This window comes from Lissotriton vulgaris, chromosome 1_1, assembly GCF_964263255.1.
Source record: "Lissotriton vulgaris chromosome 1_1, aLisVul1.2, whole genome shotgun sequence".
Taxonomy (NCBI): Eukaryota; Metazoa; Chordata; class Amphibia; order Caudata; family Salamandridae; genus Lissotriton; species Lissotriton vulgaris.
The window spans coordinates 1,882,945,624-1,882,968,161 of record NC_141685.1 but is presented as its reverse complement, the minus strand read 5'-3'; the positions used below and the strand labels follow the sequence as shown (position 1 = coordinate 1,882,968,161).

The 22,538-nt window shown below is 46.5% G+C and overlaps 1 protein-coding gene across 1 annotated transcript in view; it reads left to right on the top strand.

The window, feature by feature from the left end:
- The window catches only part of ANKRD26 (ankyrin repeat domain 26), a 969,942-nt gene that overhangs the window by 93,397 nt on the left and 854,007 nt on the right, over positions 1–22,538 (top strand). The window contains exon 3 of the mRNA XM_086919420.1: positions 12,809–12,982. Coding sequence (XP_086775546.1) covers positions 12,809–12,982 — 174 coding nt within the window. The remainder of the gene's footprint in view (positions 1–12,808; positions 12,983–22,538) is intronic.

Here is a 22,538-nt window from a genome sequence, read left to right as displayed (position 1 = left end):
GACTGCAGGAGCGTCAACGGCTGCCTCCGGAAAGAGAAGTTCAAGATGTTGACTTTAGGTCCGGTCCTGGCTGCCCTAGACCCTGTAGACTGGATGGTAGCGTTGGACTTGCCGGACGCTTATTTCCATATCCCCGTCCTGCCGGCACACCGGCGCTACCTGTGGTTCGCGATAGGCCACAAGCACTTTCAGTTTACCGTGCTCCCCTTGGGCCTCACCAGTGCCCCTAGGGTGTTTACGAAAGTGATGGCGGTGGTCGCAGCTCATCTGCGCAGATCTGGGGTTCCAGTCTTCTCCTATCTCGACGAATTGTTGAAGGCCGGCTCGCCCCAAACAGTCGTCTCCCACCTCCAGACTACGGCCGATCTCCTGCACTCGCTGGGGTTCTCCATCAACGTGCCGAAGTCACACCTCATTGGTGCGTTCTGGACTCTGCACAGTTTTGGGTTTATCCTTCTGAACAGCGGGTTCTGGATATTTAGGCTCTAATTCCGATCTTTCAGCCTTTATTCCGAGTTTGAGTCAGGCTGACGCTACAGCTCCTTGGGCTGATGGCCTCCTGCATCCTGCTGGTACATCACGCCAGGTGGCGGATGCGGGCTCTGCAGTGGGACCTGAAGTTCCAGTGGGGACAGCATCAGGGCAACCTGTCCGACCACGTCCTGTTCTCGGAGGGCACAGCGAGTCGGTTGCAGTGGTGGCTCATTGACCGCGATTGGGTCAGTGGCAGATCCCTCTCCCATCCACAACCAGAGCACACAGTGGTGACAAATGCGTCCCTCCTGGGTTGGGAGGGGCCACGTGCGAGAGGCGGAGATCAGAGGCCTCTGGTCTCTGGCGGAGTCCCGGCTCCATATCAACCTTCTGGAGCTGCGGGCGATCTGACTTGCACTGAAGGCATTCCTTCCTTCTGTCCGGGGAAGGGTAGTGCAGATGTTCACGGACAACACCACTGCCATGTGGTACTGCAACAAACAGGGCGGGGTGGGTTTGTGGACCCTTAGTCAGGAGGCTCTGGGCCTCTGGACATGGCTGGAACACCAGGGCATTACCTTGGTGGTTCAACACCTGTTAGGTTCCCTGAACGCCAGGGCGGACGAACTCAGCCGCCGTTGCATGATGGATCACGAATGGCGCCTGAACTCGGACGTGGCGCACAGTCTCTTTCAGCAGTGGGGCGAGCCTTGGTTAGATCTATTTGCCACAGAAGACAACGTGCAATGTCATCAGTTCTGCGCGTTGGAATTTCCAAGACAGCACTCGCTCCGAGACGCTTTTCTTCACGAGTGGAGCTGCGTTCTGTTGTACGCCTTTCCGCCTATACCGCTTCTGCCCAGAGTGCTGAAGAAGATCAGGCGCGACCGGGCCCAGGTCATCCTTGTGGCTCCAGATTGAGCACAAAGGTACTGGTATCCAGAGCTACTCAGTATGTCAATCGATCCCCCGTTTCGTCTGCCTCTTCAGAAGTACCTTCTGTCGCAGCAGCAGGGGACTGTCCTCCACCCGAACCTGTCCAGTCTCCACCTACATGCGTGGAGATTGAGCGGCGACAGTTGAGGCCATTTGACTTGCCTCCTGAAGTCTGTGATGTGATTCTGGCAGCTAGGCGTTCCTCCACAAAAACTATAAAAGCCTGCAGGTGGAACAAATTTGTGGCATGGTGCACAGCAAAGTCTGTGGATCCACTCTCTGACCCTCTTTCAGTGGTTCTTCTCTTTCTTCTTTCTCTTGCTCAGCAGGACTTGGCTCTGGGCACTTTCAAAGGCTATCTCTCGGCCATTTCAGCCTTCTTGAGGCTTCCTGATCAGCCTTCTCTTTTCAAGTCCCCTGTTGTGAATAGATTCTTGAAGGGCATCACACACATGTTCCCTACTGTTCCTTTTGTGATGCCTCAGTGGGACTTGAACTTGGTTCTTACTTATCGGATATGCTCTCCCTTTGAGCCACTTCATAATTGCCCTCTCCGTCTTCTGACTCTCAAAACTGCTTTCCTGGTCGCCATCACCTCTGCCAGAAGAGTGAGTGAGCTCCAGGCACTTTAGCCTAAGTCTCCTTTCCTCTCTGTCCATCCGGACAAAGTTGTTCTGAGGACTCGTCCTTCTTTCCTGCTCAAGGTGGTTACCGCCTTTCACATCTGGCAGTCCATTACCTTGCCTCCTTCTTTCCGCCTCCGCATCCCTCGAAAGAGGTAGAGAAGCTCCATCGTCTGGACCCAAAACGTGCGCTCTCTTTTTACCTAGACCGCACACGACAGTTCCGGGTAAACGACCAACTCTTTGTTGGCTACGTGGGCGCTAAGAAGGGACGGGCGGTGCACAAGCAGACTATCTCTCGGTGGGCCGTTTTGTGCATCAAGGTCTGTTATTCCTTGGCAAAGGAGGAGCCTCCTTTGGGGCTACGCGCCCATTCCACTCACGCCACGGCGGCTACTACTGCCCTGGGTCGGGGAGTCCCCTTGCAGGACATCTGTCAGGCAGCCACGTGGGCCTCGCTGCACATGTTTGCCAAGCACTACTGAGTTCAGGCGCCATTCGTGATCCATCATGCACCGGCGGCTGAGTTTGTCTGCCCTGGCATTCAGGGAACCTGCCAGGTGTTGAACCACCAAGGTGATGCCCTGGTGTTCCAGCCAAGTCCGGAGAGATGGTTTTTTGGGCAGTTCCGTTCTCCAGGACTTCCTGGTGTGATCTTGGTTTGTAGACCCACCTCCGGGGCTGGTATTACTGGGGTATCTATTCTAAGGTAAGGAATCTAACACGAACGTGTTTCTTTCAGATGCACAAGTTACTTACCTGGGATTGCCATATATCTGTAAGAAACATTAGTTAGTGTTAGATTCCTTACCGTCCCACCCATCCTCCCCGTTGTGCGAACCGATATCTAGGGTTAAGGTATCTCCCTTTGAGGACCCTAGTTTCATGACACCGGTTTCGGTTTCTTGCATGCATTCCTGGCGCGGACAGCTATGTACAGAACTGACGTCAGCGCGCGAGGGCGGCGTCTAAGTACTCTGACGTCATTCCGGCGATCACGACGACTGACGCGGAGCCGCAGACTGCGCCTACCGACGCGCAGGGGTACTGCTGACGAAAACTTCCGGATCCAGTCCAACGCTTGGGGATATTCTAAGGTAAGGAATCTAACACTAACTAATGTTTCTCACAGATATATCGTTACCGAAGGTAAGTAACTTGTGCTTTAAGAAGTTGAGGAGGGTGCTATCACACAGCAACACATAACTTCTCTGCCCCTGCTCCCTGCTTCCTTCCCAGGCCTCTGGGTTGTTTTAAGATGTTGTCGTCCAGGGTCTCCGGCCACATGGTCTCCGAAAAAGCCCCTTCCCCCGCAGGGCTGCCTTCTCCCTGGTGCAGCCTGGAGCCTGGCACCCAGTCATAGCTGCTGATGGATGAGCCTGTAGCTCCACCCATCTTCTCTTCCTTGGAAAGGAGGCCTTAGCTTGTGGAAGAAAGGTTATCAATCCAGCCCCCTGAGGTCAGCCCTCAGCCAGGCCCTGGTTACGGTTGACTCAGAGAAATATTACATTTCTGGATGATCCAAAAGCAGTACAAATATGACTTTGGACTCTGTAGAATACTTCTTCTCACCTCTGTTGCAGTGGACTTTAGTACGTGTCTGGTATCTGTAGGCCTTAGGAAAGTTAATCTAGACCATGGGCTCCACATCCCCATAGGGAAATAATGAAGTGAAAAACAGTAAAACACACTGACTTTCCCTGGTATGTTTTTTTCCAGTGTATAAAGCCTATTCCATGTCACCACCCAATTCTGCATAAGTCCTGCCACACCATTCACTTTGTAGCTGCTCTTGGACTGGGCATGCCAGGAATCTCCCCTCCGCAGCCGTACACATGTGCACACACATGGATACATGTGTCTGCATGTAACCAGTCCGGTGTTTTGTTCTCCATCTGCTACGCAGCAGCCTGGTCAAGCCAAGGGGACACCAGTAAAATCCCCATGCAGTCTCTTTCATTATGAGGTCCCTGTTGGTGAGTCCCAACTAATGAGGCTCCCCCACAGTAAAAGCTCAATAATTAGGTGCTCAAAAAGCGAAAAATCTGGGCGGACGTTGTTTCAGAACCAACTTCTAACAAGTCTAATATAAATTATGGGAATCGTGACTTTGATCCTGATGATAAATACATAATTCAGCTATCATGAATGCTATCCGTCATTAAACGCCACCCCCACCAAGCATTGTACATCCATGCTTGGGCTACCATATTTCCAGCTTCCCTCAAGACCTCGTATTATAATGCTGTCTATTACAGTATTGCTTCCCATAAATCCTCAGAGGGTCTTTTGGCAAATTCCCTAATAAACAGCATGCCTCCAGTATCTGGTTTCTCTGGTGCCCCTCCCTAATTATGTAGAACATGCATACCTTCCTCTTGATCGCTTTTATAATGAGCTGGAAAGGATTGTAGCATCTAGCTGAACACATCGCTTTCAGTTAAAGCATTCGTAAATGCTAGTGTGTGTTACTTTGTGTAACTTGATGCTGCAGGAACCAAACTATTATCAAAGGCATTGTGTAAAAAAATCTTTACCTTGTACCTGCTTCCGCCGGACATATAGGACACTAAAGGAAATTAATGTTGAAATTCCCCATCCGCTGAAGCAGAGGTGAGAACATGAGACATATGACAGTTTTATACACCTAAAATAAAACGCCATTCTACTTGCTAGAAAGAAGCAAAAAAAACAAATTCTTTTCAACATCTCACTTGGAAGTCAAGTGCTAAGTGAACACAGCAAATAAATCAACACAGACCCTATTAGTATACATCAAATCCACTTAACACCTTCAAAACACATATGGAGACCATTCAGTATTCTCTTTGAATTTTGTTGCTTGTAAGACTGAGAAAGTATTTCGCTTAGAAGAGTTCAGTTTGCATTTTGTAGTGCTGTGTTAATTTGACTTTGGGGTTTGCCGAGGGTTTTACCATGTTATTCTATGCTACCTTTACTGTGTAGATTTATACTCATAAACTCAAGTTTTTGGTTGCGATCTTCAGGTGCAAGCATCACAGTATAGATGTGCATAAAGACACTTTAGCAATATTGCAGGACGTGGATAACTTGTAACTGTTGCCTTATAATCCTCTCCATTTCTTTGGGTACGATTTGGTTGTAGGGTTATCTGCTCTCTCCTTGACTTTTTGTGCCAGCTTTTTGCTCTTTTGGAGAGGCGATCTTCAGGTGCAAGCATCACAGTATAGATGTGCATAAAGACCGTAAAACAGAGACGTTGAGCTTCCAGTCGCTGTGATCCAATAGGAATCTGGAATTCCAATCGGCAGAGATGTTCGATTTCCCTGGGAAGTATTCCGCTCTGAGGGCAATTTTGTGTGCTAGAGAGAACATCCAGAGTCTCTAGATTGGAGAGATCGGCAGATTTGGTACCTCCCAAACGATTGATGTAAGCCGCCGCGGACATATTGTCCATCTTTAAAATGACCGACCTCCCCTGGAGGGAATGTTTGAAGCTCATAAGAGCATAAAGGCCAGCCGTAAGTTCCAGAAAATTTATGTGGTGAGATGATTCCTCTTGAGACCAGATCCCTCCTGTGTTCTGGTCCAAAAGGCATGCACTCCAATCGTGAAGGGAAGCATCTGATTCCAAAACAAAATCCAGTTCTGAACCGAAGATTGCTTTTCCATTCCACGCTTCTAGGTTGTCTAGCCTCCAGATTAGTTCTGATTTGGCATCCTGGTCCAGCGTAATGCGATCTTCGTACCAGAGACCGGATCTTAGAGCTCTTCCTTTTATCCTTTGTAAGGCCTGATAATTCAGAGGACCTGGAAAAATCTCTTGAATAGAAAAAGAGAGAAGACCTAAGAGTCTGGCTAGTTCCCTCATTGGAAGATCCTTTTGTTTTAAGACATGCCTTATCTCTTTCTTGATCTTTGATATTTTGGTGGAAGGTAGAAGAAGGAGACACTTGGAGGTATCCAGGGTGAAACCGGGAAACTCCAGTGATTTCGAGAGAGTCAGGATAGACTTTTCTTTGTTGATAATGAATCCTGGACTTTCTAGAAGATTCATTACGGTTTCCAGATCTAGGAGAATTTGTTGAAGGTCTTGAGACATTATCAGAATGTCGTCGAGATAAATGATGAGGCGAATACCTCGTTCCCTCAGAAAAGATGCGACCGCCCTCATGACCTTGGTAAAGCACCATGGGATAGAAGAAAGACCGAAAGGAAGTGCCTGGAAGTGGTAAAGATGATTTTTACACATAAATTGGAGAAAAGGCTGGTGGATCACGGCCATAGGAATTGTGAAATATGTGTCCTTTAAATCTAGTTTGACCAATCAGTCTTCTTTCAAGAGAAGGTCTCTCAGGAGGTGGATACCCTCCATCTTGAAATGCCTGTAGATTAAAGCTTTGTTGAGATTTTTCAAATTTATTACAGGTCTCCAATCTTTCACATTTTTCTCTACGAGGAATAATGTACTTATAAATGTTAAAGAATCCAAGGGAACCTCTATTATTGCACCTTTTTGGAGCATAGAGGATATCTCCTCTTCTACTATTTTTTCCTTTTCAAGGAGATAGGCATGTCTCTTGGGAAGGAGGTTTGGAAGGGAACTTGAACGAAGTCTATCATAAATCCCTTGACGGTGTTCAGGACCCATGGATCTTGAGTTATTAGCTTCCAATTTTGGAAAAAGAGTTTGAGTCTTCCTCCCACCTTTAAGGGGATAGAAGGGGAGGGGGTAAGAGAGGAAGACTTACTTGGTGGATTGGAGTTGAATGAACCACAAGATCTTGATCCTCTTGAGCGGTTTCCTCTCCCCCGCTGGGGGTACAAGGTAGGAGTGTTAAATTGTTGGTATCCCCGTCCAAGCCATGGGACCTCTGATAGGGCCTCTGGTTAAATCGGCCAGAAGAAAGGCCCCTTCTCCAAGCCCTTCCAAAAAGGTTACTGTTAAAGACTCTTTTCATATTCTGTTGAGCCTTATCAAGGGCCGTAAAAGTTGAAACATATTTCCCAAGCGACTTGATGAGTTCTTCTCCGAAAAAGAGGCCTTTAGGATTTGAAGATGGCTCTTTGTAGGCCATACCTGAAAGCTTGGGGTTGAGCTTGTAGAGAATTAGTCTACGCCTTTCAGCATTGATGCTCGCGTTAGCGTTGCTCAAGAGTATAAGGGCTCTTTGGCTCCAACCTCTGACAAGATCGGTATTAAGAGGCGTACCATGGAGGTGGCTTTCTTCTGCAGAGTCGAGGATTCTATTAAGGGTGCCAAGGACATCTAAAAGACGGTCCTGGCAACCTTTGAATGATTTTTCTATCCCCTTTCTAGGATCACGACCTAGCTTAAAAAGAAATTTTATAAGCTCAGGGTTTAGATTGGGAGTTTGACAGGTCTTCTCTTCGATTGAAGTCCTTGAGCATTCGGCTCTAAGAATATTTCTATTCTCCCTTTCTAGGGGATTACAAATCCACTTTTTAATACATTTTGAAACATGATCCTGTGGTGACCATTGTGAAGATCTGGGATGTTTTAAGTTTAAGGGAGAAAACATCTCTTCCCCTAAGGGGTCTAGAATATTGTCTTTGGAGGATGCAGGGGGCTCATCCTCGGTGTTGAAGAGGTCATCGTCTAGATCCAGGATTTACTCGTCCTGTACATCTGAAATTTCATCGTTGAGGTAAGAGGGGTCATCTCCCATGATCTGTTGAGCACTATGAGATAATGTGCTGCTATGGGCTTCCGAGTTACTTGGGACGCGATGGACACCCATAGTTGTTGGTCCGCTAGGGACACCCTTCGGGATTGAGGTGCGAGGACCTCCAATTAGATTTGATGTGTTAAGACCTCCCATATCTGAAGAGGTGCTAGGACCTCCAGTGCTCGTAGGGGTAGGAAGTTCAATATTATTACATTTCTTAGTTCGTTTACCCCTTAAGTCTGTGGTTCCCAAACTGTGCGCCGCGGCGCCCCGGTGCGCCGTAATGAGGTGCCAGGAGCGCCGCGCACACTAGGGTGACCAACCATCCTTAAATTCCATGGGCCTTTTATCTGTAACTTTGGCCATCACAGGGAGCAGCGCTGCTCCCCTGTGAGAGGCCTCACCCCTGCTGCTGGAGGCGCCTTGCACTCCTCCAGGAGCACAAGTTCATCCCCTCCCGCCCATTGTCATTCAGTATGCCGCTGATTGCCACTTACTGAATGACAATGGGGCAGTCTGGGGGTGTGACACCATGTGGCGGCCTCCTCCTGCCTCAGGGTACCGAAGGGCATTCTGTATGATAAAAAGTAAAACGCCCACGCTGCAACGTTAGAAATCACTTCATTCAAAGAAGCCTGTAAAATAAGTTTAAAAGAACATGTTATCGTTCTCTCACTGTCCTGTCATTTTAGAACTGAAGTATTTTCAATATTGTATTCAACAAAGCCATGGTTGCTCCTTTTTTTTTTAAGGAACTAGCAACCATTGACAAAGCCAATAGTCCTGGCTTGTTGAGGTGTAATGATACTTGCTGTATTATATATCTGGATGCAATGACCTAGACAACATAAGACCAGTGAGGCGGAACACTATGCTAAGCGCAGATTTTTAGCCTAGGTGTTTTAAGCTGCGCTCTTAATGACGTGAAACACTGAAGAGACCCCCCCAGCTTTTTTACACCGCTTAAAGCCCTGGAAACAACACCATGTTACAGTAACCTCACATCCTGGCACTGTGCATCATGCATGACTTCTACGTTTTCAGTCTGCCTATGTGCAGGGGCATAGTGAACTCTCCACCACCGCACCCCACCCCTTGCTGTAGTTCATTCTTGATGGGACTCTTCTGCCTGCAACTCTGTAAACAAAGGCTCAGCTCATAATGTGAAAAGGTGGGTGAGTAAATAAGTGAAGGAATGTCTGATTGGCTGGATGGATTACTGAGAGGATGAATGCATGAATGAAAGGGGGAATGGTTAGATAATGAAAGAAAGGATGGGTGAATGAATGGAAGTATGGATGAGAGAAAAGGTAAATAGATGGATGTATGGGTAGAAGGATAGATGTATGGGTGGAAGGGTAGATGTATGGGTGGAAGGGTAGATGGATGGGTAAAAGTGTGGATGGGTGTGTGAAAGTATGGATGGATGAGTGAAAGGGCAGCTGATGGGCGAGTGAACTGGTGGATGGGTGTGTGAAAGGATGGATGGGTGGATGAATGAAAGGGTAGATGATGGGCAAGTGAATGGGTGGATGGATGAATTGATAAGTGAAATGGTGAATGGATGGATGAGTGAAAGGGTGAATGTAAGGATTGATGAGTTAGTGAAAGGGGGTAGATGGACAAAAGGATGGATAGATGAGTGAAGTGAAAGGGTGGATGCATGAGAGAACGGATGGCTGGATGAGTGAAAGAATGGATGAGTAATAGGATCAATGGATGGAGGGAAACATCACTTACAACGCAACTTTTACCACGCGATGCTTTTACTTCGCAAATTTTGCAACCATTACAACGCATTGCGCTGGGAGGCGCTCTAGGATAGGGAATAGTTTTAATTTACTATCCAACACCTTCCCTACTATCCACGGGGACTGGAGTTGGAATAGTAAATTAAACTATTCACTATCCAGCACCCCAAAGCGCTATGCGTTGCGATGTAAAAGCATGCGTGGTAAAAGCATGCGTTGTAATGTCATACATCCATGGATGGATTCATGAATGGATGAGTAAATGGGTGGGTAGATGGATGGATAAGTGAAAGGGGGATGGAGAGAGAAAGGGAGGATGAAAGGGTGAATGGGTGGAAGGATAAATGACTGGGTGAATGGATGAGTAAGTGAATAGGTGGATGGATGAGTAAGTGAATGGATGGCTGGGTGGAAGAGTGGATGCATGGATGATTGTACAGATGGATGTGGTGAAAGGGTGGGTAGATGAATAATGGATGGATGAGTGAAAGGGTGTGTTGTAAAGGCATGCATTGTAAAACTTGCGATGTAAAAGCATGCGTGGTAAAAGCATGCATTGTAATGTCATACATCCATGGATGGATTCATGAATGGATGAGTAAATGGGTGGGTAGATGGATGGATAAGTGAAAGGGGGATGGAGAGAGAAAGGGAGGATGAATGACTGAAAGGGTGAACGGGTGGAAGGATAAATGACTGGGTGAATGGATGAGTAAGTGAATGGGTGGATGGATGAGTGGGTGGATGGATGAGTAAGTGAATGGATGGCTGGGTGGAAGAGTGGATGCATGGATGATTGTACAGATGGATGGGGTGAAAGGGTTGGTAGATGAATAATGGATGGATGAGTGAAAGGGTGGATGGAGGGATGGATGAGTGAAATGATGGACGGAAGGATATATGGTGGATAGGTGTGCAAATGGTTGAATATGTTTGGATATAGATGGGCACACAGATGGAAGGACAGACCTTTTTAGTGTAAAAATAAGGCTGGGGATACTGATTACGACAGACCAAACTCAATGTTCCATTTTCTCAGAGCGGGTCTCAGTACCAAAAGGTACTGAAAGCAGCAGCTGGCATAAATAAGGGTTTGGGACCAGGCACTCTGTTGGGGAAAAAAACGATGGATTGGGATGCAGCCAAAGTGATTGCCAGTGGATGAGATTAATAATTCAAGCATTCCAACCAATATAATACCTTCATTGCGTCCCAAATACTTTAAGGAAGATAACAGGAGGTACCCACCAACCAACCAACCAACCAACGGTAAAAAAATGGTGGGGAGCCACGACCAACTGCCGATTAGGTCAGGGGAGCCACAGGTCAAAAAAGTTTGGGAACCACTGCCTTAAGTGTAGATCATCATGAGCAGGCACCCCATTAAATTCGTCCTCTTGAGAAGGAAGAGGTCTTTTGTGGGGCATGACCTGTCCAAGGGACTCTAACATGCATGACCTCATTTCTTTCTGTAGCATTAACCTAAAGCTTTCTTTGTCAAAGCTTGGAAAGGAGGCGCTAGCCTGCTCTGAATCAGAGTCCGATATTTTTCCTCCTTTTTTTGGGGGGAGGGGGGGGGGAATTCCCTGCTAATGTTTGATAAAATTACACCACCGTTTTATTATTTTAATTTTTTATGCAATCAAGTTATTATAATAGGGGTGAGCTATCCTCCCCCTTCTTTTTTTTATTTTTTATATCTAATCGAGTAAATAGCGATTTTTTGGGGTAACTGAGATCCTTTCTTAAGAAATGCGTCCTTTCGGAGGCTCGGAGAGCAAACAGCTGATCGTCAACCGACGATTGCAAGCATGGAGTGGAAAGCCCCTTAGTCAGCAAGGCACGAAGCGTGTCTGCTACTAAGGTGCATTCCTTTACTCTCCATCGCGACGCAAGTATTGCCCAAGACGCGTCGCGGGAGAGCGATTGAAGGCTACATGTCCCGGTAATCCGGTAGGATTTCAGGATGAACTGCTCGGGCACTTGAAAGCGCGTGAGGGGCGGCGAAAAATGCCACGCTGTCGACGACAAGGAAATGAAGTCATTAGGGCGCGAGGGAGAGTAAACGGAGCACCATTTGCGCGCAAATGTGCGCAAGGGCATAAGCAGAAATAAAAGGTAATGGATAACTCGAACTAAAGAATACTTACGTTTTTCACTGTAAAAGAAAGATGTTAGGATATAATTATACAAATACACAATTCAAAAGCGGTGAAGGTAATTTTCCCGAATACAGGGGTGAGGGGGCGGGAGATCTCCATAAATTGGAGATCAGTGTGGTGAGGGGAGGGGGTAGGGTGGGGATTAGGCCACCAACAACCCACTAATGATCAAAATAGAGGTAATTCAAAGAGGAAAGAGATTACTTATCTGCTCGGAGCCGCATTTAAAAGAGGAAGATTGTTGTCATGTCATACCTTTTACCTTGTTTCAATGTTCTTTTCTGAAACCTTTGTATTATTACATATGCGGCTGCTTGGAGACTGCAATGAAAGACATTGCATAATGTAGCCTCCGTTCTTGTAATGAAATTGAGTGTTGTAGTATCCTTCCAGGGATAAATCCCTCTGAAACTGTGGTGCTCGGTGTGTGCCTTTTTCAAAGAAAATCTTCAAGGCGGTCTGCTATAAGTTCTTACTCATTTTATCAACGTGCGCCAAATATCCATATATTCGCCCTTTATCTGTAATGGGTTGTGCCTGTTGCTGTTCAATTGTGGCCTACCGTATCTAGGGGGTGGGCCTTTGAGGTAACGCTTTGGCAGTCCTATTGGAAATATGTTATGCCCTTAACTTCAACAACCCTTTTTCAAACTCTCTCTTATCCACACTAATGTAAGCAGTGAATCAGAAAATGCACGAAGTCAAAGAGCAAGGGGAGACTTCTAACTAGTTGTCTTGCCTGAAAATACAGGTCTGAGGATACCTAGCAGTTATCGGTGCAGCTTAGTTGATGCTGAGGATGATGACGCACAGAATGAATGAGTGTCAAGAACTCCAGAACCTCATAGCAATGTTGTCATTGCTCCTTGGTGTGTATTGACCATGCGTATTGTTTTAGTCCATTTCCTATGCTGTGCATTAACATAGCTGCACCTACCATGCTATGGTCTACGATTGATGCATTCTTCATTTTTGATGTGTTATGTTTAATGTTTTTTATTAATTTTTAAGTGCTAATAAAATGTAACCTGAAGTTGCAGGTGATTTGCTATGCCCTTTGTAGATCTATTCTAGTCTCACATCTGCTTAACTAGTATTAAAACGAAATCCGTACCAGTCACTAAATTCGTAAGACTGGGAAAAAAGGAAACGGAGCGTTAACTCCTCTCTTTCTTCTGTACCATTTACAGGCAGTTCAGTGCCAACAGGAGAGTTGTGCAACTATACTGCTAGAACATGATGCAGATCCAAATCTCATGGACATCAATGGCAACACTGCCCTTCATTTTTCTGCCCTCATTCCAAGTGTCTCTTTCTCGGCAAAGCTTCTAGAGCACGGCGCACACATTGATGCCCAGAATAAGGTAATGTTGACAATTCTGTTCTTTCTCCCATACCTTAGTCATTTACCATTTGCCTTCTGTTGTACATCATTCTCCCAATACTGGGTGCTCTCTATTACAATGATTTCACATATAAAAAAGGGTACTTCGTTTTCAGTTGGGGTGTGTGCAGTACGAGGCCCCAGGACACCATTGTCGGAAAGACCCATCTGCTTCGAATGGGGTCTGATATCTCCGGTTCCTTACTTTATATACATACATGCACACGCATTAACGAGATAACTGGTAATATGGGCCTCGGTTTCTATCGAGGGATTCTATTTATTTATTAAACACGAGGCTGAGTGGTTTATAAATGTCCCCTGAATCCCGAGATGGCAATATGGGACCACAATACACATGTTGCTTGTTATTTATTCTCCCCGAATTACAAATTAACGTTAGTACTCTAGTTTTTGGGCTTTAGCCGTTGAGTATTTCTTGTATGATTGAGGCTGCAGCTATGTCTGTCAATAGTTAGAAAAACTGTGTTTTTGTTGGGGTTAATGCGCTAATAAAAATGTGTTTTATGCATCCATGTGTATTGTTAAAATTCCATTTAAATGCATTTTAATAGAATTAAAAACATGCATTCTAAAATGTACTCTTCTTTTGTAGTACATCGACACTGTATTGTAGATTTAGCAATACCAATATAAAGAAAGAAAATAACGTGCAATATAGGACATTGTAACTTTTTGCTGGCTGAGTTGTGCGTTTTAAAATGTTTATTTTCATACATTGAGGAGGATTCATCGGTAGATGCTTACTTTATGGGTGAACGTGCAAGGCTAAGCTTATTGGGTTGTTGGTTAATGCTTTGTGAGCAGCAGTGTCATTATGAAAGCTTTTTAAACATTTGTACTCTCAATTGGAAGAGATTAATTTGTAGTGTTATAACTTCCATTTGAATTTTGTATTTGTTTAGGGAAGCTAAATATCCTGCAAATTAATTCAGCAGTGTGAAGTAAGGGAACCAATTCTTAGTTGGACAGGCTGTTGTGTGAAATAAGAGTTTTGAAACATCTTGCAAACATACAATAAGAAGGCTTAACCGTGTACTGTGAATCTGTGTGTGTTTGTATGTATTACCTACTGGCGGTCGCCAGTAATTAGATATAGTTAGGACCTGGTTTCCATAGGAAATTCGCAACATTCTATTTGGAATTAGTTTGGCGCCGGTTGACGAATCTTCGCGAAATTCTCAAAGAAGATGGGGCACTCCGCTCCTTCCCTGAAAGTTTCGGGGTGATTCGTGAGTGAAGCGGGGGCGAGAAAAAAAGGGGGGTCCCTAAACGTGTTTTCCCCATGCAATTTTCCGTAGGGACCATTAGACACCGCTTTAGCCGAACTGCTGAATGGAATTACACCAAATTTGGCAAAAAGGTAGAGTTTGGTTCGTAGATTGTGCTTTTTGTTAAATGGTGTAAATCAAAAGTAAAATCATAGATATATTTGCAAAGTTGTACCGTAAGTGTACCGTCCGAGGATTATACGCGTACCATTACGAGCACGAGCTGCATGCTAATTGGCTGTAAACTGTCTGTCAACTTTCCAAATCAGGAAGTGGTATGCGTACCCTGCTGATTAAAAAAAAAAAATAAAAAATTGCATACATTTTTTTTTTTAGCCCCCGGGGGGAGCTAAATCCCGGGGGCAATTGACTTTGTAAAGGGGGCCCAGAGGGGCCCCCCAGCCCCGGCACCACCACCCTCGAGGCTTATTTTAATAGGGAGGGGGGGCTCTGAGGCGCCCCCAGCCCCGATGACCACTACCCATGGAGCTTTTTTTATTTGTAATAATGGGGGGCCCAGAGGGGCCCCCCAGCCCGGGGACCGCCACCCCCAGGGCTTCCATGAAATGTATGCGGGGGTTCAAGGCCTCCGCAGCCCCAGAGACCGCAACCTCCCCGGGGCACTAATATTCAAAATAGGGGGGTCCGTGATGGACCCCCCAGCCCCGGGACCACCACCCCCCGGGGGTATTAACTGTTGAGAGGAGGGCCGCTCGGCCTCCCTCCTAGATCCCTTGATGGCCCTGGGAACAGCAACCTCCCAGGGCCGGCTCCTGCAGTGTCCCAGGGTGCCTACCCCCGGGACACTGCTGTTTGCTATGGTAGGGCCATAGCAAAGTGCTTTGGTTTTTGAAAGAGAGAGCAGGAAACCTGCTCTCTGCTCTCTCTTTAAAAAATCGGAGCGGATTACTTTTCTGCATGGGGAGCAGCATGGTAGCTGCTCCCCAAGCAGAAAAGCAATGCTGGCTCTGGCAGGGACCGTGGTGGGCTTGGGGACCACCCCCCACGGCCCCCAACGAGGAGGGCCAGGCCCCGGGGGATGGTGTCCCCGAAAGAAGTGGCACGGGAGGAGGGCCATGCGGCCCCCCTCCACCCAAAAATAATTACAAAAAAAAAATGGCCGGCCCCGGGGGATGGGGTCCCCGTGGCCACAGGAGGGGGGCAAAGCAGCCCCCCTCCTAATTAAAACATTTTTTTTTAAAAAGGCCCATGCCCCAGAGTATGGCCTTGGGAGGGGGGCCACGCATCCCCCTTCCTGATTTTTTTTTTTTTTAATTAAAAATTGCGGGCAGGCCCTGGGTGATGGGGTCCCCAGGGCCAAAAAAAAAGAAGGGTAGCCCCCCTTCTTAAAAGGCCCCCTCCCTGCACCTCTCTGCGAACGCACCCCCTGGCGCTTTTGCAGAGGGGAAACTAATTACCCTTGCATACTGAGGGTCCCTTGGGGCCAACTAGACCACCAGGAGCCTCCAGTATGGGCCAGGGGGCTGCTTTGCAGAGAGGTGTAAAAAGGGGTGTGGCCTCATTACACCTCTCTGCAACGCAGCCCCCTGGCGCATACTGGAGGTTCATGGTGGGCTAGTTGGCCCCCAGGGACCCCCAGTATGCAAGGGGAATTAGTTCCCCCTCTGCAAACGCGCCAGGCGGCTGCGTTGCAGAGGGGTGTAATGAGGCCATGACCCTTTTTACACCTCTCTGCAACGCAGCCCCCTGGCGCATACTGAGGTTCCTGGTAGGCCAGTTTGCCCGCCCTGGGGACCCCCAGTATGCAAGGGGACTTAATCCCCCCCAACTTAGAACGCGCTACGGGGCACGTTTGCACAGTGGTGAAGGTAGGGGCAGGGCTTGAGGTGATCTGTGTGCAAACATGCCCTGTGGCGCGTTTTAAGTTGGGGAATTAATTCCTCTTCAATCCAGAAGTCCCCTAGGGGCCAACTACTCCAACAGGTTCCTCCAGTAAGCGCCACAGAGCTGCGTTGCAGAGTGTTGTAAAAAGGGGCTTGCCCTCTGAACACCTCTCTGCAACGCAGCTCCCTGGCGCATACTGGAGGTACCTGGTGGGCTAGTTGGCTCACAGGGGACCTCAGGATTGAAGAGGAATTAATTTCACAACCTAAAATGCGCCACAGGGCGTGTTTGCACACATGTCACCTCAGGCCCCGCCCCCTTCTTTCACTATTGAGCAAAATATTCCTCTAAAATCAGCCGAACTATGAATTCCGATTTACTCACCTGTTCTCACGAGAGACGTCAGTGCTGCATCTTTGAGCCCAGTACGGACCCTGAAAAGTAAATCTAAGCGTACTTACCAGCAATGTTCCCTTAAATGTTTTTCCTCTGTGTGCGGCAGTGTAGGGTCTCTGTGCACTTCAGCCGTGGCTATGTGCGCCAGGAACCACACAGCGCGTTTGTGCAGCGCCAAATATCACTACAAACGTTTGCTTAAAACCCTAGCAGCCCAGCTCTGTTAAGAAAAGACATTTTATTCCTCTGTCTGATGTAACATTTCCTATACATTGATTTGCACACTATGATTCAGTGTCTCTGTGTAATGTATGTGCGATGTAAAGTGCTTAACACCTTACACTGGTATGAGTAGCGCTATTAAACAAAATAAATATGAAAGAGAGAGGGGTTTTGGAGACTTGAGGGTCACTGTTAAATGTTGGTAATGAGAGTATCCGTGGCTGAGGTGGCCATTGGGGCACCAACAAACACGGTCACAGCAGGGCCACCAGCACCAAATCCGGCCCTGTTCAAATGGCACTAATAATTACAGTGAAATTATGAAAACATCCCACATTGCAATTTGAAACCTTGGCAGCTGTGTTGCTGCATTTCTTTTCTTAATACGGTTGGGCTGCGGGGTGATTGCGTGCATTTGTTAAGTTTTCCGTGTTAATTGCAGCTCATGATGGGTGCTGCGATTAACATGAAAACTTTAAGAAATGCACAGGGACATCTTAAGGATTTTGAGTGCCAGGGCCAAACCTATTTCCGGGGCCCCTGATTTGAACAGCTTTGGATTTATGATCCAATTTCAGTTTTTTCATGTCCTTTTTGGCCAGGTCATCGACACTGCAGAGGCACACTGGTCCAAATTCTAAATGTGCTTCCATGTAATATTCAGAGATAGTTGGATGCAAGTAAGTAAGCAAGTAAACTGAGCTTATAAAGCGCATGGTTATACTGACCAGTGTGTCCACGCCCATTAGTACCAGCCTAGCAGAGCCTCCATTGCCATCATATATCCCAGTCCCCCGGACAAACCTCTCTGGCCTACCCCCTAGGGAATACGTAGGTTTTCAGCTCTTTACGAAAAGCCAGCTCTGATGTTTCCAACTGAAGCATCAGAGGTAATCTGTTCCATTGTTGTGCTGTCAGAAAGCGAAACAAGAGCCCTCCCATTCTCACTCTTCTGATCTTAGGGACCTTAACCTGTCCCATCCCGCTAGATCTAAATTGCCGGGTCGGATTGTATAGGGTTAGCAGGTTCTGAAGATAACAGGACCCTTTCCCCTGTGTGATCCGATGACTCACACATAGGGCTTTGAACTGCACCCGTTCATTAACTGGCAGCCAGTGTAGGGTCTCCAGAGCTTTCTAGAGGGAGCTCTCTTCGGCAGCATCAACACCAGACGAGCTGCCGCATTCTGTATGCACTGAAGCCTCTGGATGCACCTCACATTTGCTCCCAAATAGAGAGCATTACCATAGTCCAGCCTCGAAGAGACCAAGGCATGGACTAAGGATTTTCTAGCTGTTGATCCAGAGTCTTCCTGAGGCCCCGCAAGATGCCACAACAGGCGCCTGCAACTCGTCTAGTGTGGTACTCGAACAAGGTTTTAGAGTCAATCCATACCCCCAGATTCCTGACTTGTTTACTGGGTGAGGGTAGAGGGCAAAGCGTCTGAGGCCACCATGCCGAAGTCCATACTGACGGCGCCTTCCCAACAATCAGCACCTCGGTTTTATCACCGTTCAATCTGAGACAGTTGCTAGCCATCCAGACCGCCAGTTCTTGTAAACAAGAGGTGAAATTACTGGCTGCACTCTCAGCTGGCTGTGCCAAAGCCACAACCAGCTGAGTGTCGTCTGCATATGACACAACTTACAACCCATATTTATCAGTAATCTCCGCCACTGGCGCCACATAAAGATTAAAACGGGTCGGGCTAAGGCTGGACCCTGGAGGGCTTGCTTCAGGCTTATAGCTTTTGACCTATGTGGTCCCTGTGCTACTTGGAAACTATGATCATGAAGGAAGGATTCCAGCCATTCCCACGCCTTACCAGCCATTCCCACGCCTTACCAGCCACTCCTCCCCTATTCAGACACTGCAGCAAAGTGTGATGCGCTACAGTGTCAAATGCGGCACTTAAGTCAAGTGAAATTAGTGCCGCCGTTTGACCCTCATCTACGTGTCTATGTAGAGTCTCCGTGGAGAAGAGCAGAGAAGACTCCGTCAAGTGGAGTGCATGGAAGCCAGATTACCCAGTCCAAAGATCAGGGCTTGATCCATCACTGTTTTTTAGCTCACTGCACCATCCCAGCTCAGAACCTGGCTACATGCAAATTAGTCTGTTCCTGTCTCAGTTCATGATGGGAACAGGGCAAACCAAACTACCAAGCCAATTCTTATACTGGGAAGGAAACAAGCTTCCGGGGACCGGTTTCTGGCATTTCAGCCGTCTTCGGCCCGGCTTGCTTGAATCCTGATGGTGCAATGAGCAAGGGACTCACATCTGAGTATACCCTTCCACGCTTGTGCCAGGTTCTGAGCTGGGATGGTGCAGTGAGTTAAATAACGTGATGGATCAAGCCCTGATCTTTGGACTGGGTAAGAGTGGTCTGCTTAATTCAGACACTCTGTTCATCACCACCCCCTTTTTTGAATCGTTTTTGGCCACTATAGGTGTGGCAGGGTATACTCAGACATGAGTCCCTTGCTCACTGCACCATCAGGATTCAAGCAAGCCGGGCCGACGACGGCTGAAATGCCAGAAACCGGTCCCCGGAAGCTCGTCTCCTTTCCGGTGAATAATTGGCTTGGTAGTTTGGTCTGCCCTGTTCCCATGATGCACAGGGCCACGGACAGACTAATTTGCATATAGCCAGGTTCTGAGCTGGGATGGTGCAGTGAGCTAAATAACAGTGATGGATCAAGCCCTGATCTTTGGACTGGGTAAGAGTGGTCTGCTTAATTCAGACACTCTGCTCATTACCACCCCCCCCTTTTTTTTAATCGCTTTTTAAAAGCAGCGGCGCGAATGTTGTTGAAGTGCTGTGTGTGTGTGCGCGCTCCACACACAGCACTGCGCGCATCTTGCTATAGACGTGGGCGCGCACCCACACGCGCACGTTATTGGGAACAGTGCTTACCAGTAACTTGTATTTCCTTCCATAGGAATCTATTGTGTGGTTTTGTGTGGTTTTCACCAGAAAAGTTTCTAAGTGTCTATTTTTGAAACGTACAAATATTCCTCTAAAATTAGCCGAACTACGAATTCTGATTTAGTCACCTGTTATCAGGAGAGACCTCAGTGCTGCATCTTTCAGCCCACTACTGATCCTGAAAAGTAATTCTAACCGTACTTACAGTAACTTGTATTTCCTTCTATAGAAATCCATTGCCTGGTTTTCACCAGAAAAGTTTCTAAGTGTCTATTTTCACAAACAAAAGTTTTCCTTAAAAATCACCTGTATGACTTAAACGCATTCTTTCAACTGTTTACAGGCGATGCACCAGTGTTGAGTAAGAAAAAGTAATGTTAACACTACTTACCTGCTAAGTGAATTTCCTCCCATATGATAACATTGGTGATTCTATGTGAACATTTTTTGAAGTGTCAACTTTTAAAATGCAATAATATTCCTTAAAAATCACTACTGTAACTAAAACACTTTTACTCAACCATTTACAGGAGATGTCCAAGGACTGAATCTAGGATGCAGTCATGTGGTTAGAAAAATAATCCTTAAAGTAACTAATTGCATTTAACTAGAAAAACACATTGAGGTCAATATTGCATTGTGTTTGAAATTGTGTTGCCCATTGCAACAACTGTAACTACTATACTTAAAAGTCTATTACCTATTTGCAAAGTATTTAAACTCAAGTAATTCATTCTGAGAAAGTATATTTTGTAATGTAATGTATAATGTAATTACAATGTAATTTAAAAAACAAAATATCTAAAAATAAATAGTTTAAAAAATGTAGTAAATCAGTATAAAAAAATTAATTAATTCATTTAAAAATTGTCATTTACAAAACCTTCGAAATTCACTGAAAAAAACATAGGTTTCAGGCCTGATATAGTTGGGAATTAGCATTTAAAAAACCTTTGAAATTCCCTGAAAAAAAAATAGGTTTCAGGCCTGATATAGTTAGAAATTAACATTTTAAAAACCTTTGAAGTTCTCTGAAAAAAACATTGGTCTCAGGCCTGATATAGTTAGGAATTAGCATTTAAAAAACCTTAAAAATTCACTGAAAAAACATAGGTTTTAGGGGTGTTCTAGTTAGCTGGACATTTCACTCGTACAAAACCATTGAAACTCCTCTGATATAGTTAGTTGTACTAACTATATCTCACGCGCCCGCAATCCACTGATGATGATGTCACATTTTACTTCATTCATGACATGGTCAGTGATATCACTGATAACATCTCCAATGACATCACTGATGACATCATCCACGTGACCATCAGATACACATCATCATACACCAGGGCAACGCCGCCTCCCAGCAGCGGGCACGCCCACTCGCGCTGACCACACCCACTTCCCATGTCATCCTCTGCACTATAAACATGTGCTGCAACCGGAAGCGCAGCGGACGAGCGCAGCGGGCGCGACGAATGCGCGCCGAAGGCGCGCATAAGGCAAGCTCGTCTGCGCTCGTCCGCGCCGAGGACGGGCGAACGGCCACCCCCCCCAGCGACTCCAGCACCACGACCACCTACTGATACGGTGAGATTAACCTACTCCACCGACGAACTACTAAAACTTAGGCACTTGGCGGTCCAACCACATACACCCCTGCATCTAAGCTACTCCAATCACATCCTAGGCCCATTCTCATGTCCTACTTGCAACAAATGTACCGCGAAACCTTCAACAAACGACCCACCATTAATTCAAGCAGCGTTAATAAACGCCAGATCCCTCCCCAAACACAAAATAGAAATCGCCGATTTAATCGACGCGCACAAACTGGAGCATTTGTTCGTCACCGAGACATGGGGCGATGACGCCTCAGGACCCGACTTTACAGAAGCCACTCCAATCAACTACAATGTTTGTAGATTAGATAGACCAAAAAAAAGAGGTGGCGGCATTGCCATAATTTACAAAAACCTCTTCAAACTCACGACTAAACCATTTGCATGCCCAGAATACGAGTCTCTCTTCTTTACTCTAGGCCTATCGGCAATATCATCCTTCAAGGGAATGCTGATTTATCGCCCTCCAGGGTCAAGAGCTAAGTTTCTAGCTAACATAGGCAGTATAATTGAAGCAGTCGCTGACGCCCCTCACTTTACGCTACTAGGTGACTTCAATTTTCACCTTGAGACTTTGAATAACCACGATACTACGCAGCTTCTTGCAGACCTCTCAGCTGCAGGCCTAATGCAACTTATTAACTCCCCTACGCATCAGGCAGGTCACACATTAGACGGTATATTTACTAACAGTCCTCTTGTAAATGTCACCCAAATAATTCCACTCATCTGGACGGACCATTCAGCTATTTGTTTCACAGTGCAAACAAACCCCACTAAACCGAGCTTCACTGCACCAGCTCGTTCAACATACAGAGACTGGAAAAATGTCAATATAACCCAATTAGCAGAGATGATGCAGGATAATCATATCCCCAATGAGCATGACCCTACTAAAGCATCCTCTAACTACCTGACAAACCTAGATATGGCCTGTAACAAGCTAGCCCCGCTCAAATCATCACACCGGAACAGAAAAATACCTTCAGCCCCATGGTTCACTGAGGCCCTACGCATGCAGAAACAATACTGCAGGAACCTCGAAAGACAATGGCGTCGCAACTACAGTCCTGCAGACAAAACAAACTATAAAAATGCCCTCTCCATTTACAAAAGATTGATAACCACTGAGAAAAGCCATTACTTTACCACTCAAATCAATCAGGCAAAGAACTCGGCAGGAGAACTATTCAGGGTAGTTACCACTCTATCCAACCCCCCTACGCCGCCCCTAGAA